Source organism: Phocoena phocoena, chromosome 6, assembly GCF_963924675.1.
Source record: "Phocoena phocoena chromosome 6, mPhoPho1.1, whole genome shotgun sequence".
In the NCBI taxonomy this organism is placed as follows: domain Eukaryota; kingdom Metazoa; phylum Chordata; class Mammalia; order Artiodactyla; family Phocoenidae; genus Phocoena; species Phocoena phocoena.
The window spans coordinates 9981035-10000293 of NC_089224.1; the positions used below are offsets into that span (position 1 = coordinate 9981035).

At 38.5% G+C, this 19259-nt stretch overlaps 1 protein-coding gene across 1 annotated transcript in view; it reads left to right on the forward strand.

Moving 5' to 3' along the window:
• KIF13B (kinesin family member 13B) overlaps positions 1 to 19259 on the forward strand; it is a 198479-nt gene that overhangs the window by 100216 nt on the left and 79004 nt on the right. The window contains exons 13-17 of the mRNA XM_065879262.1: positions 646 to 858; positions 2556 to 2666; positions 7873 to 8007; positions 15138 to 15268; positions 18763 to 18849. Coding sequence (XP_065735334.1) covers positions 646 to 858; positions 2556 to 2666; positions 7873 to 8007; positions 15138 to 15268; positions 18763 to 18849 — 677 coding nt within the window. The remainder of the gene's footprint in view (positions 1 to 645; positions 859 to 2555; positions 2667 to 7872; positions 8008 to 15137; positions 15269 to 18762; positions 18850 to 19259) is intronic.

Consider the following 19259-nt stretch of genomic DNA (forward strand, 5'->3'; position numbering starts at 1 on the left):
GTTGTATAGAACCTGAAGCCTGTTTCAGTAGTTTTTGAAATGCTGTCAGATGGAATACGATGAAGGGCCTTCAATGTATCTTTTGTTTTCTAAGACCGTAATTGTACTTTATGATTTAAAAAATTTACAAGGTGCTTGATAGCATTATAACAGCACCACTTTCTGAGCTATTATTTAGGCTTCACAGAGACTCCAGGTACATGGTGTTATGGAGTAGATTGTAGGTAATCACTCTTTGATCAAATACTGTTACGACTGTTCAGTCTTCTCAGGGAGATTTTGTGGGCACTTAAGAAAGCATCCTTTTTTATTCTGAGCAGTCTGCTGACTTATGGTATCATGTTGCCTGTTAAAAGAGGACAAATTGACTTAGAATTAATTTTTATTAAACTGAAATAAGTGTGGGCTTCATTGTATTTCCCAGTTCTTTCTCAAAAACCAAAGCTCCCTTTTGCAGAAAAGTAGCTTTTGCCAGCGAAGAAAGAGCATGGGACTGGGAGCCAGTATACCTGTACTTAAGTCCTGGCTTTGTCCTTAAACCTGTGTTTGACCTTGGGACATTATCTCATCATATGGGGCTTCAGTGTTCCCATATGATGTTTTCTTCCAACTTTAAAATGGTATTCAATTTTTTTTCTCCTCCAGGACAGTCTTGGGGGTAACAGCAAGACAGCCATGGTAGCTACTGTGAGTCCGGCCGCTGACAACTATGACGAAACCCTTTCAACCCTGCGGTATGCAGATCGTGCCAAAAACATCGTGAACCACGCTGTGGTGAATGAGGATCCCAATGCACGGATTATCCGGGACCTCCGAGAAGAAGTAGAAAAACTCCGAGAGCAGCTGACCAAAGCAGAGGTATGAGGCACAGCCGAGCAGCATTATGGGTCTAGGAAAATCCAGTAAAGCTAGAACTTGAATTTTCTTCCCCCAGGGCCATAAGTGATGAGTAGAATTTTTGAATTTCCTATAGGAAGAGAAATTTGAGATGAGTAATAAAGGAAGACAGATAAGTTGTCATAGTTGAAATTTAGATAGTTTTTACAGGTGTTAAAGGATTGAATAGGAGGAGAGAATAAGGGGAATTGAGAAAATGTTTCTTTCCACAGTATAGGCAGCCGACGAGAAAAGAGGTACAGTAGAATAGGGTAGAGAAAGAGAGGTGCTTGAAACAAAAATAGATACAACTTAATACTAGTGCAGCAAATGGTGGTGAATGTGCATAGGCTAATTAGAAGAGGCATCAAACAGATTTGTGTTGTATCAGATGTTCACCGGTTGAAGTCCAAGCAGAAATCCTAAGGAGGTCTTGCACACCATAATAAGCTAGTTTTTCCATGTTATGGGTTAATTATGTTCATAGGAAAAAATATAGCAGAAGTAGCCATCTGTTTAAAACTGCCCTGTTTCACTATCCTTTGTACATTCTATAGTGTATGATATTTATGTTCCATTACTGAATTCAAAACCTACACAATTCTAACCAAAAATCTTTTTTATTGATTTTTAAAATTCCATTACTGAATTCAAAACCTACACAATTCTAACCAAAAATCTTTTTTATTGATTTTTAAAATTCCATTACTGAATTCAAAACCTACACAATTCTAACCAAAAATCTTTTTTATTGATTTTTAAAGATTTATTTGATTGAAGTATGGTTGATTTACAGTGTTGTGTCAGTTTCTGCTGTGCAGCACGGTGATTCAGTTATATACGTATTCTTTTTCATATTCTTTTCCATTATGGTTTATTACAGGATATCGAATATAGTTCCCTGTGCTATTCAGTAGGACCTTTTTGTTTATCCGTTCTATAGTAATAGTTTCAAATGCTTATCCTTTTATCAAAAGTGGGATAAAATGTCAGATTCAGGATCCCGACTTTAATTAGCATTTCTGTTCCCATTATTTCCAAGCACTGTGGGATTCTTTCTTGGGCCTGAGGCCATAGCCCTCTTCTCATGACCTGTTTTCTGGTAGTATAACAGTAAATTACATGGTCAAAACAATTACCTTGATTGTATTTTCGCCTGTTGAATCCTATCCTGTTTTTACAGGAATAATTTTACAGTTCATCAAGATTCTTTGAAAGTTTGTTTCTGTCTTCCTGGTATCAATAACACTGCCCAGTTTTCAACATGTGCAAGTTTAGTCTGCATATACTTGAAGAAATACCCAAAGTCATCAATTAAGAGTAGAATGAGGCACACATATGAGTCTAGACCTTTTGAGATTTAAAAAAATAAGCCCTTGGTAGCTTGAACTTTTTTTCTCCCTAAATGTAATTAGATCTCACAGTAACAACAGGTTAGAGAAAAATGAAAAGGTTAAGTCTTCTTTCAAACCCACTGGATAACTAGGTGAGTCTGTGGGACCCACACAGTCTGGATGCTTTGGGTCAGTGACAGTCCTTGTGTCTTAGGCAGGTCAGGGACCCCAGTGAGCTGTAGAGCTAAGAAGAGTCAGGTTGTTCCTCTTGTCCTCCTGGATTTAGCGACTTCTTTCTTCAGGGCATTGTACAGACATTTCATGAAATAAACATTTTGCTTGTAGGCAATGAAATCTCCAGAGCTGAAAGACCGGCTGGAAGAATCAGAAAAGCTAATCCAGGAAATGACTGTGACCTGGGAGGAGAAATTAAGGAAAACCGAGGAGATTGCCCAGGTTCGTGCTTCCTGCTTAAGGAGAGAGAAATGTCGTGGCAGTTTGCGCAGTGCAACTCGGAGCATGTTTCTGATTTCTTTTTGATTTTTAGCTTTGAAGATGGCAAATCTAGCAGATTAAGATTTAAATAAGATCTAAATCCAGGAGTCTGTACTTTACAAAGTTCATTTGAAGGATAAAGACTTAATTACAATTAATTGTTCATTATGTAAGAAATATATTTTTAGTGTCATAAAAATTTTTAAATGATATAGCTAGCCATTGGCTCTGAACACCCAATTCTGTTAAGTGCTTCGCAAACATAAGGAACTCACCCAACTTCAAAATTATTAGTAGTAGATATTTAGGCTATGAGCGTCTTGCTTCCATATGACAACGCAGTAAAAGTAATATGAAATACCTAAATCTGAGGTGACTGTCTCTTATTTTTAGACCATTAAATATAAAGTAGTGAAATCTTCCAGTGGGTGCATTAGCATTTGGAGAAAATCCTAAAATGTCCAACTGTGTGCTTAGTAAAGGCTTTACTCTGTGACTTTCCTCTTAGATGCTTATTCATCCTCTGTTTTAGAAATATATATGATAATGTGGAGGTCAGTACCACACTGAGCAATCTTCTTATGATTGGATAACTCTGATGGTAGATTTAACTGAAATCTTTTATTCTTCCATTTCTGTTCATTGGCCTTAGTTTGTTCTTCCAAAGCTAAGAGAATAAGTGTCCCACTTGTATGTAGTAACTAATAATAACAGTAATAACCAATACTTATCGGGTACATGTACATATTGGGTCCTATGCTAAGCACATCTAAATATACAGCGTTTTATTTAATCCTCCCAATAGCCCTGCAAGATAGGATCTGTTATTACCCAGATATTGAAAGTCACCTCTACCTCTTCCCCTCCTTTTCTAAAATTAAAAATTTCTTGTGTTTTCACCTGTTCTTTGTATTAACAAAATAGAACTTGCTACTTCTTTTGTTACCCAGTAGATTCCATCTTTCAATGTGCTGTCCGGAATCAGTCGATGCATCAGATGTTGTAGGACAGTACTATTATTACGTAGCATAGGTGGATGTTAGATTTATATTAGTGCAGACTAGGATTTAAGTTGATTTTTAAACATTTTTATTACAGTCCTTTTCAAAATAAATAAAAATATGAGTGTAATAAATCCACACGTACCCATTACCCAATTTCATTAAAGACCAACATAAGACCAGTCTTGTTTTATCTGTATCCCTGCACTGGGTTATTTTAAAGCATATCCCTCAGATTACAGAGAAGAGAATACACCAGTATATAAACTTTACTTCTCCTTACATATTACACTTGCTGTTTTTCATAAATTAAATTCTTATTTAATAAGAATTCTAATTATCATTCAATTTGGAACTAATTTATGTGCGCATTTTTGGGCTGCTCTGAAGATAAAACATTGAAGTGCTGTTGTCCTCGGGTTGCTGTGCTCTGATACGAAGCAGGGGAGGTCTAAGTGAGAGAGTAGTGCTGGTGCAGCTTATCTGTAGCATCTTTCCTCACCTAACTGTCCTCTGGCTCGGTCATATGCCCCTTTTGAGGACAGCCTGATTTTATCCAACACCTCATTTAACACCTTATCTTTCCAAGCCCCCAGGCTTCAGTGCTGCTCAGCTTTCTTCTCCTCTCTCACTGGTCTATTGGTCATTGACCTCTTTGCAATACAGACTGGCATTTCCTAAAATGTATTCCTGGCAGTATAGCCACAGACTGTTAATAAGTCTTAACAGACTGTTAATAGCCACAGACTGTTAATAAGGGAAAAAAATGGTTCATGATCAGATAACTTTGAGGAAACCTAGGTGAACTCAGCCAAATGGATTTCTTTTTTTAAGAGCTCTTTGGGAGTCTGTTCTAAGTCAGCCAGACTCTCAAAAGTCCTCTGGGTTCTGTGGCATCTTCCTCTAGTATGCCCGCCCCCGGAGATTGTCCCTGCCAGTGAACCCTGTGGAAGCTGTCTGTACCCTTTTGACCCTTAAATCATGAGTACTTTATTTACTATTCAGTTTTTTTGTGTGTACTTTTATTGCCTAATGAGTTTGTAAGGTTCTCAAGAAAAAAGGCTGTATCTCTTAATTTTTGAAACTATGTGCTCAGTAGTATTTTTGAGTAAACAGTCAGAACTCAAGTTGACTAATTTCTCAGCCCAGTGGCATATCTTTGATACCAAATTCTCTTATTTTCATCTTTTATGTTCTCAATAAAGAAATGTACACTTACGTGAGATAGATCAAGGGTTAGCAAACTAAGCCCTTGGGCAAAAACCCGGTCTGCCACTTCTTTTCATAGTTTTACTGGAATGTGCCATGCTCATATGTTTTTGTATTATTTATGGCTTCACAGTAGAATAGCTGTGACAGAGACCATAGGACCCAGATGACTAAAATATTTACTGTTTGACATTTTATAGAAAAAATTAACTAATCTCTGATATCAGAAGCAATATTTAGTAAATGTAACTATATTTTATCATACAATACTTGTTTATTCTTTGAACTGATTCCTAGATGTTGCAAACTTCTGTCGTTGTTTAATGATTAAAAACTTCAAAATTTTTGGTGGCAGATGTAGCAACGAATTGACAGTTTTTCAACGCTGTGCCCTTTGGTTTAAACAAAAATTTTGTGGTATTTCTACCATTATAAAATCTCAAACGACAGGAAAACGCTTAAGGAAGTAGGATAAAACGGTAGTTTACTCTAACTGCTAACTTAGACAATTATTCATTTCTATTCCTTTCTCTGGCATAGATTTGCTCAGTGACCTTGGGCAAACCTATATTCAGTGACATTCATTCCGTATTCAATTATCAATGTTGAGCAAAAGTCAGAGAGTTATTATTGGAGAGTGTGGGAATGGTTGGAAATAAGTAAGTCTGGCCATTCATTATAGGGCTTTGAATGTCAAACTAAAATTCTTAGATTTCAGCAGTAGGAGCTAGAAAGATTTTGATTTATCTGTCAAAACATTTACTATATGCTATGTACTATGTAAGTATATCCTGGCTGTTTTATATACATTATCTCATTTAAATCCTGTCTTATCCCTTACTCTGAGTGGCTTTACCTTTGTTAAGTCGTATAGTCCTTTTCAGGCTTGCCTTTGCCTCTGTATGAATTAAAATTTTGCCACTAGATGACAGTAACCAAACTTCTTCTAAATCTTTTAATTATTTCCATAGTGAAAATTACTAGAGTCCTAATAAGAATATAAGTAGAAGAAACTATTGTATTACGAAAGTAGTATTTACTTACAGAAAATACAGAAAGATTATTATGAAGAAAATTTAATTGAACGGATCCAGTCATCCAAAGAAAACTACTGTTAATACCTCTGTGGTTTCTTCCACGTTTTCCCAGTGCACAGATTAATGTACTAGTTATACCCTACATTTTAAATTTAATATTAGTTCACGAACATCTACCCACTTCATTCGTAGTTTACAAAAAAAAAGACATTTTTATAGAGAAATGTTTCTTCTCATTATTGGAATAATTCTTTAATTACACCAATATCCCTTTGTAAAAGACCTTTCCCTCAGTAAGGGACCATACAAGATACATTAGAATTGCTTTCTTCGTTTTAGGAACATGGTTCTTTATCAAGGATAATCATTGCTTAGAATTGAGTGCTGAAAACTAATGGCTAGTGCTAAACCACTCAGCACTTCCGAAGGAACCCAGTAATGCTTGTTAGAGAAGAGACTCGATTCAAAGGCCCAGAACCAAAATATCCCCTTCAGTATGTTTGTAATAGTATCATTCTAGGGGTGATTGACTGGGTTGCAGTGGCTGTATAAATTAGGATGTGTGTCTAGAAATAGCAAAATTGTAAGGCTGCAGTTTAACTATACTGCAGACTTACTGTGTGGCCCTAGTTAAGTGACTTAGTTTGTGTTGTCTTTCCTCAGAATCAGAGGTTCTTGATGACTCATCACTATTCGCTATTTATACATAGTTAAAGACAGCCTGCCCTGCCCCGATTCGGTTGCAGGATTCATGCGTATCTCCCTAGGTGCACGCGTGTGTATGTTGCATGTACTCACAGATCGGTAGGCACGAAAAGGAAAGGTTCATGTTCTTATGAAAATAGGACTTTACTGAATATGCAGGTTTTATTTTGATAAATTCACGACACCGACGATTTGAGTGCTCTTGTGTGTTATGCACTGTGCTAGGTGCTAGGAATACACGGTGGAGAGATAGGGTCCCTGCCCTCACAGAGAAACGGTCGAGTAAAAAGTTACCAAGTTTGAGAACAGGTGTGCCCCAGATAGGAGGAATAGGTGTAAAACTCTTAAGCTAGAGAGAGCATTCTTGAGACTTTGAGGGCCCTGGAAGATGTTCCACTAACTGCGTACAGGCTTTGAGAGTAGGGGTGACAAGATGTGATGATGGTGAGTAAATAAATGGGCCAGATTGAAGGGCCTTGTGGGCTTGGTTGAGGGAGTTTGGCCTTTATCCCTGCTGGAGACCCACTGAGGATATCAAGCAGCAGAGTGTATTAAATACTTGGCTTTTCAGAAAGATCACAATTGAGTAAAACACACTTATATTTGCTCACATATACAGAATTAAATGTGAAAGGTGAATTCACAATGTTAGATATTTTCAAGAATGAAAAATGAGAACTTAGTATATTTGGTTGCTGTTTGTTATGGCTTTATTTTATTTATTTAAAAAAATTTATTTATTTATGGCTGTGTCGGGTCTTCGTTTCTGTGCGAGGGCTTTCTCTAGTTGCGGCGTGCGGGGACCACTCTTGATCGCGGTGCGTGGGCCTCTCGCTATCGCGGCCTCTCGTTGCGGAGCACAGGCTCCAGATGCGCAGGCTCAATAGTTGTGGCGCACGGGCTTAGTTGCTCCTCGGCATGTGGGATCTTCCCAGACCATGGCTCGAACCCGTGTCCCCTGCATTAGCAGGCAGATTCTCAACCATTGCGCCACCAGGGAAGCCCGCATGGCTTTGTTTTTGAAATTAAAAAATTTTACCTAACGAAGCAACATTATAGTTTAGAAAGAGAACAAATGCAGTAACCTATATAATACCATGTCCTAAGTAACATATTTGAGTTATAAAGTTATTTAATAATTACTATAATATATGACATTTTATGTCTTGCTGCCTCAGTAGCTGTGGAATTAATTCTTCTCTAACGCCTTTTCAGGAGCGGCAGAAACAGCTTGAGAGTCTTGGAATATCTCTTCAATCTTCTGGAATTAAAGTTGGGGATGATAAATGTTTCCTCGTTAATCTCAACGCTGATCCTGCTCTGAATGAACTTCTGGTTTACTACTTAAAGGTGAAGTAGTAGGCTTTTCTACTATTTCCTACCACAGAATAGAGCAGTATTTCACAGTATTTTTTTTTATACTTGGAGAACCATACATATTCAAAAATATGAGTTAGCAAATTGTTTTTATTTGATTAAGCTGGAGTATAGGAAAATCTTGAGTTTCTGAGATCAGTTTCTCTTTGTAGTCTTTGATGTCATTCAACCTAGTAAATATGAAAGATGATATTCTGATATTACTTCCAACAAGTTAAGTAGCTTAACTTCTATCATTTAATATGATTAAACCAGGGAGTTAAGTAGATAACTTTAAAGCTTACACAGTGACTTTTAAACTAAATGGTTTCATCGGTAGACTAAAGCTTTTGTGATTTCTATGAAGCACAGCTTTTGGTGAGTGGTTTCTTAGCTTACAGAGGAAATGTTTAAAGAAAGTTATTAGGACCACTTGATTTGAAATTTGTGTTTCCAGTAACTTAGGAAAATTAAAATTTTTGGATTATCAACTTATAAAAAAAGGGAGTAAGTCACTTAGAGACTGAGAGGGTTAGAGTATGGAGCAGAAAAAACCAGATATACATTGAAATCTATATACATTGTATATATGTATATACTCATATACATTGAAACCTATAGGTTGTGGGATGTATCAGGAAGACAAGAGACAACTTTAGGATGAGCATGATATCAGACACTATATAAATTATAAGGAGTTTGCCAAAATTACCTTTGCCAACCCTAGAGCATAAATGAGTTACATAATGGACTATATGACTCTGACATATGGTTAATGAATATTTAGGAGGAAGATTTTTCCCCTCATAGTATAGGAACTATCTATGTGGGTTTAACTAAGTTAGTGACTAGGACAGTAAAGACATGAGCTGGTACAGTTGGAAGCAGCTTTAAAATTAGAGAATTGTGTCGTTTCACTTCTAAAGAGACTGAAGAATTCACGACACGTTGGCTGGTTTCCCAGTTTTTATTAAAGGTATCTGGGGTAATTGCTTTGTGATATTTTGATAAGGCCCTGTTATTCATAAGTATCTTATACCATGTTTTATTACACTGTGAGTTAAATTGTGTGTTTGTTGCATGTAATCTTGTGCACACTCAGGTGCTGTGTGTAGTGGGAGCAGTGCTGGGGTAGGAGGGAGATGCCCTCAGTTTCTAGTCCAGCACCACTGCTTGGCAGATGTTTGCTCTCAAGTCCTTTGCCCCCCACAGTCTACGGATTCTTCCTCTATAAATGGAAGTTTTCTCTGTCCGGCTACCTCACAGGGTTCCTGGAGGATTAAATGGGATTTGACATATAGAAGCACTTTATAAACAGAAGCACTATCCACATATAAATTATTCCACATACCATTTTCTCATTTGATACTCTGGTACCTTATTATATTATCCTTGTTCTTTGAAAAAAATGACATATTAGCACATCTCTTGCTGTGCTTCTAACAATGCTGGCAGCTTTTTGTGTTAGAATTTCAGCTGTAGATATTCATATGCTTTAGGAGAGATGCAGTATTAGAATAGGAGTTAAATATTCTGCCCTTTTAGTTTTCAGAACTGTGAGTTCTTTTTCTTTCTGATGTGATGAAGTTCAAATTGGAGTACACAAACACATACACCCAACAAGAAAAAAAGCCTGATTCATATCTGTTCCTTAACTAAAAAATTACACAAAGGAAACTATTTAAAGACTTTTGGAGAGCAGTTAAAATATTTCTGGTCATCTTGTATGGAGGTGTTGGGATTCTGTTTCAGACTGTGTGGTCAACCCTGTTTTGGCAGAGTTTGAGGCAGTGTTGGTTCTTCACTGCCCAAGCTAAACCCATGACAAAAGTTATATTCATGACAAAGCATATTCAAAAGGATGATCTCAGTCCAAGAACAGTTTTTGCTTCAGTAAAGTGATACCATGATGTGGGTTGGAGGAATTTAGAGGCCAAGCGTTTTTTATTTCTTTGCTTTCAAATTTTCAAGCTGGTTTACATGCTGGACAGATGACCTCATGTCAGTGGGTGACTTTGAGCACCCCATGTATAAAATGAGGCCCCTGGATTAAATTACCTCTAGCATTCTTTCTAGTTCCAGGTTTTGAATGGTTCTCTTCTAGAATAGAATCCTCCACTTATTTGTTCTGTCTGGAGCTTGCAGAAGCGAAGTATGGTGGCCAAACCATAGGTAGAATGTAATTCACAAGGTAATTTTGCATCTAATTTGCATAGCCAGGCAGCTCTTGCTTTGCATGGTTCCAACATACACAAATTCCAGTTAACGTGAGTTAGTAAATAATGTTGACGTTGCAGGCATTCATGAGCTTCTAGATGTGCAGCCAGAGGAAGTTAGTGAAGGTGAACTTACCGATGTGAATAATGAACGTGGTTGTGATGAGAAGACTGCAGAGGTCTCAAAGGGAGTGACACCAGAAAGCACTTCACTTGAGAGGAGCTCTTGGAGATACTTCGCAACATTGAAAGCACAAAGGATAAAATGGTAGAAGCTTAGAAAGGAGTATGACAGTTTGCCAAGGTGTGGAAAATATGCTCACTGCATGCTGTAAGATATATGTTGAGAAGAAGGCAAGCACTGTTCTAACTACTCTCGGTACATACGCTTTTAACAAAGAAAAAACTGCTTTAAATTTCAATGTTTCTAATGTTCTAAATGACAGTGTACTAAATAAATACTAGTTTAACTGGTTTTTCATTTTCCTGTACATTGTAACAGTAAGAGATTTCTTCATGTTTTTACGGACAGTTTTAAATGTCACAGAATTATTGCAGTTTTCCCCAATGATTATTAAGATCTCCTTGCTAAATTATTTTTATAGTCCTGCGCTTTTGTGCAAAGCGAGGCCTGCCTGCAGTTCTGAGGTTGACTTGGAGATTTATTTATATTTTTAAAAATTTGTTATTTTAAAAATTTTTGTACAAGTTTTAAAGGTTACAGTCCATTTAGAGTTATTACAGAATGTTGGCTATATTTCCCGTGTTGTAGATAGGCTACATTTTTGTAGCCTATCTTACACCCAATAGTTTGTACCTCCCTACCATATCACCTCTCCCCACTGGTAACCACTAGTGTGTTCTCTATATCTGTGAGTCTGCTTCTTTTTCATTATATGCATTAGTTGGTTATATTTTTTAGATTCCACACGTAAGTGATACCATATAGTGTTCGTCTTCATCTGGCTTATTTTCACTTAGCATAATGCCCTCTGAGTCTATCCGTGTTGCTGCAAATGGCAAAATTTTATTCTTTTTTTCTTTTTATGGCTGAGTAGTATTCCATTCCATTCCACGTCTTCTTTATCTATTCATCCGTTGATGGACACTTAGGTTGCTTCCGTATCTTGGCAATTGTAAATAATGCTGCTATGAACATTGGGGTGCATGTATCTTTTGGGGTATATACCCAGGAGTAGAGTTGCTGGGTAGTTCTGTTTTTAGTTTTTTTGAGAGACTTGTAGATTTATACCAGCATAAGCCAAACTTCTAGAGGAAAGAGCTGCTCCCCTCACCTTAAATATGTTATGCTAGTAATACACTTTTATTTCTAAAAAGTCTAATAAGAACATATTAGAAAAAGAAAGGGGCATTAGTGCCCAAATTTCAACAGCCAGAGAAGACCACAGTTAATATTTAATATTTTTATCTGTATCTTCTGGATCTATTCCTGTGTGTGTGTGTATATTTATAGTGATACGTATTTTTTAATTACAGAAATAGGATTACAGTATGATTAATTCCAGTCACACCTTTGAATTCTCCACCGAATCGTTCAGGAAAGCTATTTTGCTTGTGCAGTTCTGGATCTACTCTTTTCACGAGTCAGCTACTCATGGCTGGGGAAGCAAGGGTGATTCTGAAGGACTTGGGGCAAATTATCACACACACACTTGATCAGGATTTGTACCAGTGATTCCGCAGCAGCGTCAAAGCACACGTACGTAGGGAACAGTCCTAGGGGGAGCGTAGCTCCCGTTGGCAGTAAGCTGCCTGCCAGCATTCAGTCAATGGAGGGAGGCGATCAGCAGAATGGCAGGGCCACAGCCATTCCGTGTTGATAGAGCTGTGGGCCAGGCTTCAAGGGGCCCAGGACGAATAAGACAGCGGTGTGGCTGTGAGACGTGCCTGGTTGGAGGCAGTTTGACTCACCTAGAGTACTGTTTGAATTTGTAATAGACAGAAAGGTACCTTTCCTTCTTTCCTCACCTCCATTCCCGAAAGGCTGTCTTCAGAGTCCTGGTTCTGTGAAGCCAGGGCGATTTCGTTTATTAAGGGCTATTGGTTATTTACGTATGTAAAGAGCAACGAATACTTCTCTGCTTATTGCCCCTGGTACTTGCTGCAATCTTGGAATGCAGCAGTCGGAGCTGATTCTACACTCAAACTCCAATCTAGGGGGTAGTTCAGAGCTTTTCTCCACCTCCACCCCCAAGGACAAAAAGGATTCCAAAGTCACAATAAGGACTCCAGCTAGAATTTCTCATGGGGAGAGGAAAGGGATTATAATAGAAATGGCCTAAGCCAAGTGCTTTGGGGATCTTTTCTTCTTTTTTATGTGATCTTGGGCTCTTTTTCGCTTCAGACTCTTTTTTTTTTCCTTTTAGAACTTCTCTGCACCTTGTAGTTGGTGTCATTAGAGAGGGAAGAAGTGGGGAATGGAGACCGACATGGAACACATTCGTTAGGCCTGCTACTGAATGTCACTGAAGCATTACTTGTAGTTTACACCTGATCAAGCCCTGTTCTCCAGCTTAGGGAAGTATGGGATTGGCCAGGAAGCCTCAGCCAAGATCAAGGAGTAGACATTTGCCTGGAATGCCCTCTCTGTATATTGTATATACTCCTTGAGGACTGAACGGGATGCCATGGCACAGTTCTGATCCCAGCTCTTTGTTTCCTTGGAAACACTGCTGCAGCATACTTGAGAGAAGAAACCCCCAGAAAAGGGAAAATGAAAATAATAGAAGGGAAGAGGCCTTTTTCTGAGGTTGAGATCCCAGAAGAGATGGGAAGGATTGGAACCCAGAGTATAATTAATTAGAAGGCATATCAGCAAAGAAGAGGAGAAAATTGTCTTCCTGAGTCTGAAGGGAACTGATTGTTCATTTATTTTTCTTTTATATTTATCTAACGGCTAAATGTACCAGGCCTGTGTTACATGCTTGGAATACAGTGGTGAGGTGGTGCAGGTCAGGCTGTTCTCTGCTGTCTTGGAGTTTCCATGCTAGCCATGGAGATGGACAGGAAGCCCACGGACAGTCAGTCTGTAAGGAATTCAGGCCCGAGAGTAACAGGGTGGCTACTTCTGATTGTTGGTTCAGGCTGCACCTCTCTGAGGATGTGTACTTAAAAGCTAAGGTGGAAATGATAAGAAACTACCAATATCAAGATCAGGGGAGGAACACCTCAGACAGAGGAAGCAGTCAGTGTGCTCAGAGAACAGATGAAAGGCCCGAGTGGGTGGGTCACACTCCAGGAGAGGCAGAGTGCTGGGAGCTGGGATGAGAGAGGTAGGCAGGGGCCAGATCACAGAGGGTTTGTCAGCCTGGGTAAGAATTTGAACTTCTTAGAAGTTCAAAGGGAAGCCACTAGAGGATTCTCGATAGGGGATCACGTGATCAGCTGTTGTGGTGAGAGCGGGTGGGGTGGATAGAAGTGGAGAAATAGGAGGAGGCTCTAATATTCATCTGGGCAAGAGAATAGGATGTGATAGTAGAGGTGGGAAGTGAGCTGATTCTTGATATATTTCGGAGGGAGAGTCTTTGACGATTTCCTGATTGACACAGGGCTGGAGGTAGACTGCTAAGACAGAGAGAAGACTGCAGGATAGCATCTGAGCTTTTCTAGTTGACCAGCTGGGTGGTGGTGGTGCCATTAGTATTGGAGAAGGGAATAGACTCAATGGGGTGGTGGGAAGGTGGAAGCAAAAGTTCTGCTTTGGCTCTTTCACTTTGAAATGTCTTTAGACATCCAAGTTGTGCCCAGTAGGCAAGAAATGATGGTGACTATGACTAGGGCAGTGATAGTAGAGGTGGGAGAATGATGGAACTAAAGTCTGTAGTTCCTGGTTGGTGATTTAATTGTGTGTGTGTGTGTGTGTGTGTGTGTGTGTGTGTGTGGTATTTAAAGCATATTGGACTGGATGAGATCATCATGGTCAACGGTCAGCATCCTGCTTCCATGGGTTAAATCTCACCCCCTGCCTGTTTTCATATGGCCCAGGAGCCAAGAATGGCTTTTGCATTTTTAAATGGTTGGAGGAAAATCAAAAGAATCATAATATTTTGGACTCTTGAAAATTACATGAAGTTCAGATTTCAGTGTTCATAAGTAAAGTTTTATTGGAAAGTAGCCACACTTGTGCATTTGTGTATTGTCTGGCTGCTTTCACACTACAAGGGCAGAATTGAGTAATTGTGTATGACTCCAAAAGCCTAAAATATTTCATATCTGACCCCTGATCTAGGTGTGTATAAGGAGAAGGTGGCCTAGGGACACATCCCAGTCAGTATCAACATTTAAGGGCAGTCAAATGTTGAAGCACATAAGAGGGAGTTCGATTTTTATGTCTGTTTTCTCAGGTACCTTCCAAAAAGTGACACTGGTGATTAGGGCTTAGAGAATTGAGTAGTTGGGGGTTTAGGGTAAGAAGAACACATCTACCATATCTTTTATGAGGTCTAGGGAGACCATGTCATTCATAAAATAATTCAGACTCCTTGCATTTGAATAGCTCTTTATCTTTGTAGACTCATCTTGACTGAGACCAGGTAGGTGATGTACAACTTAAGTAACTGTAGTTTTCAGACCATGCTCTGAGAGTAGTATAGAATATTTGGAATCAAGATTGCAATGGAAAATAACGAATGTAATATAGACATTAATGTAAAACTGTAGTTGTAGGTTTAAAAGTTATAACTCAACTCAGTGCATTACTCCTTATAAGGAAATAGAACTTGTAGAATGAATTCTATAGAAAGCCAGAAATTCCCTCTGTCATTCCATTTGCTTTAAAAATCTTTTAGCTAAGGTAATGGATCAATGTATGAGAGCTGAGAGTAGATGATTTCAGTTTGTGTACATGTAAGAATGCACTATTAATCAGTGAATTTGATTCTTTTGTAGGAACATACACTGATAGGTTCAGCAAATTCCCAAGATATCCAACTATGTGGAATGGGAATTCTTCCTGAACATTGTATCATAGACATCACATCAGAAGGCCAGGTTATGCTGACTCCTCAAAAGAACACCAGGTAATGTACTTTAATTAGTGTTAATGTCACAGTAATTTTTAAGAGGAAGAAAGTACACTAATTGAGGATGGTATAAGGACGTTTGGCCTTTGTGTGCTTTTATGTTCACTAAAAGAAGATATTCAGTTAGTTACCAAGTCCTTAATATTTAACTTTTTAATATGGCTTAAACCAATCCTTCCTCTCTATACATACTGCCGTGGCCTTATTTAAATAAGGTCCCCATCAAATCTTTTTTTTTTTTTTTCTTTTTCTTTTTTTTGCGGTACATGAGCCTCTCACTGTTGTGGCCTCTCCCGTTGCGGAGCACAGGCTCCGGACGCGCAGGCTCAGCGGCCATGGCTCACAGGCCCAGCCGCTCCGCGGCATGTGGGATCTTCCTGGACCGGGGCACGAACCCACATCCCCTGCATCGGCAGGCGGACTCTCAACCACCAGGGAAGCCCCCCATCAAATCTTGATTGGAACTCCTGACAGCACCCTAATCTTCCTGGTCCACTCACCATACAACCAGATGGCTTTCTTCTATTCTTGATGCAAAAATCCCTTACATCCCTCCTGCTTATCTCCTATTCTTCTGCATCTGCCATTCCTCTGGCCAGCTAAGTAACTCCTGTTTGACCTTCAAGGTTAAGTTCTGTCACTGTCTACTTTGGTCTAAAATAAGGGCCCCTAGTACATTTTCCTAGTGTACTTTATGCTTCCTGTTATGTTAATACTTCATACTGTGTTCTTGTGGGCTGTTAGCCTGTATTATCACATTGGACTGTGAGCTCTTTGAGGACAAGGACCTTTCATTTTTGGTTCTCTATCCTTAGCGTGTAATACCAGACTAATAAATAAGTGCTCAATAAGTAATGAATAGGCATAACATTATACAAATTAAATATTTGTCAGTTTGTTTCCTTGAGCTTTGAAACTGTTATTGCCCTGTTGTGTAACTGGCTATATAACTGTTATAGGTGATGGTTAACTGACATTGATCTTCCGAATGTTGATTCATCGTTATGTCAAAAAATCATTAATACCATCACTAATTTTATCCATAAAGTCTGTAAATATTTGGAAGCTATCAAGCTCATGGTAAAGGATACAAGTGAGAAAAGAAAAAAATAGAGCATAAGCTGGCCCAGCACTCCCAGCTCTGGTGTGCTATTCTCCTATTAAATAATCGCACAGATACCAACCCCAGGGAAGGTTACTCTGAGGCTATGATGAAATAAGATGAAGCAGGCCACATAATAATTTTGTTTCAGCAGAGACAAAAACCAGGGTCACTATGCCACACCCAAAATACCAAACACCTTCTCTCGGCCAAGTGAGTGGCTGTTTCTTCACCAGTTACAACTTTATCCTCTGTGGATAAGATTTTTGACAAACTCGATCATAGAATTACTCCTGCTCTCTGGCAGTATCCAGTATATACAGAACTCTCACCTCCTTAGACCCTCTCTCAGGATGAGCAGCTGAAGCCCAGTCCTGCAAGAGTCCCCCCGGGCCCCCTCACTGAGATGCCCCCATGCTTCCTGTGGTGTCTCCTCCCTCTGCGTGAGTAATAAACCCAACTGGTTCAACTACGGGAATATTCCTGGTGGTCTTTGGTTGGAAGACATTGACACAAATTTCCCAAAACTCTAATTTTCACTTGAAAGCTTGACATTTACAATTGGCAACAAATACTGTCAGCTGTTTTTGTCAAAGTGACGGGCTGGCTTTGTTCATTTTCAAGAAAATGTCTGCCAGAAAACCACTTTGAGCATGTCTTCTGCTCAAGACAGTTCTTATACTTTGGTATGCATTAGCACAGTGCTTTGTGTGTACTTCTCATTTTGTCACCTGGAATGTTTAAGAAGTTGTGTACTACTCAAGGGTCAAAATTTACTAAAAGTAGTAATTTATTATTTTTAAAAATTTATTTTTAAAAAACATTTTATTGGCGTATAGTTGAGTTTTACTGCTTCATTAAGGACCTTTTCAAGTGAAACATTTTTAGAAATTGTGGGTGCATGGCAGTGAATAATCCAGTGACTACTGATAAATGTTTGGTGCCACTGCTTTCATTTGTGCTAAAACACCAGCAGTTTTACTCCTTGCCAATGCAAACGTCAACATGGTGAAAAAGGGCAGGCTAGTGTTATTATAAAAATAAATTTGATCTTCGGGACCCCATACAGACCACATGTTGAGAACTGTTATTACAGTCATGCTTTTATTCAACTGCTGCAGCTTTAAAAAATAAGTCTATGTATGTGTTTGCCTTTAATTAAACTCCTCACTGTATGTAAGGTATTCGTGTCATAAAGGCTAAAATCTGCTAATTTTAGTAGGTCCCCTCTTGTCATAACTTTATTTTTTAAGCTCGTGCTTTGAATAATCAGACTGTAGGAGCATAGAGACCAATTACTTTTAGTGCTTAAAAACCCACATGGTAAGTGAAATCTAGATGGAGAGTAAGGTTTTGTGTGTATGCATATACATTAAAAATAACTGGCGGTACAAAGCCAGGTGAGTGCCTTAGGAACGTAAAGAAACTAAGGTAGTATTGGTTGGAGTGACAGAGGAAGTAGAAACCAAACTGGGCTTTGTGAGAAATCAAACTGAGTGAGACTCAGGGTGATAGAGAACTAGAACCCTATTCCAGGTTATAGGACTGGAGTAAGCCTCGCTTTGGAGGAAGAGTTAGCCATGTTTAGTGGACAGAACATAACACCCCTATCCCCCCCCTCTTTTTTTTTTTTTGCTGGAGTTGAGAATTCACTAGAAGTGGGAAAGAAGGAGATAAAGAGGGTTTCCTTTTGCAGGGCCTTTAATGTCAAGTTAAAGAACTTGACCTTCATCCTAAACCTAAGCAGCTTAGTCATTCAGTAGAGATAGGCATGATGACACTGGTATTCCAGGAATATCAGTCTTATTGCGGTATGCATAATTTTCTATTTATTTCCTGCCCCTCTGAAATTTTTCCCTAATATCCTTCTACCCATCATTTCTTCTGTTGAACTCTGTTGTCAAGATCAGCAGTCAAGTGATCTTACAAATCTTCTATCTATTGATAGGATATGCACATTTTTCTGTGCTATAGGAAGTTACAGAAGAGTTTAACATAGGCCTCATTTCTTATTACTGATACTATAGATATTTCTGAGTTTAGTTGGTTGACTGGCTCTTTTTATCCATGTAGATTGGACATACTTGTTTTAGTTGTAGTGTACACTGCTTCCATCTTTTTATTACTGGCTGCGGTGGTTCCATATTTACTCCTTAATATGCTGTATAACAAATTTAGAGCTTTGAAAGATAGAGGATAATAATCTATGATACTTGGTACCATAAGCATTTAAAATAAATCAGCAAAGAAGGAAATACAAGTAATAAAATTCACCAAGGGCAGATTTTAATTTGGGGAATTGATTGTTTTGTTTTCCCTGTATTGTATTGGAAAAATTAAAGGAGAGAACATGATCATTGTTTATATGTTTGACCTCTTCTCCCCACAGAACATTTGTAAATGGCTCCTCTGTATCCAGTCCTATTCAGCTACACCATGGGGACAGGATATTATGGGGGAACAACCACTTCTTCAGGTATGACATTCATGGCTCTTAAATAGGTAGATTTTTGATGATTATACTCTGAAATAGAAAAGTATATATTAAAAAGTAAACTTAATGCTGTAAGTATTCTATGTTGTTTTGTGCACGTAAGTATGTATTCGCTATGCATATGCATTTATTCACTATACATACGCTTGTTCACTATACGATTTGAGCCCAAGGGACACATGAACAAGTACACTCAGGAGAAATACTGTGTTTATTTACATCGTTTTTCCTTTTTATTTCCCAGTGGAAGATGATTGCTTTGCCATCTGGTATAAGAATTCATTAATTATTTTCTGACATGCTTGTCTTTTTGTTTTTTTTATTGGAAAAGTAGTGGTTTAAGTTTCCTTATCCATAAAATAAGGTTAATATTTCATTTAGGAATGCTCTCA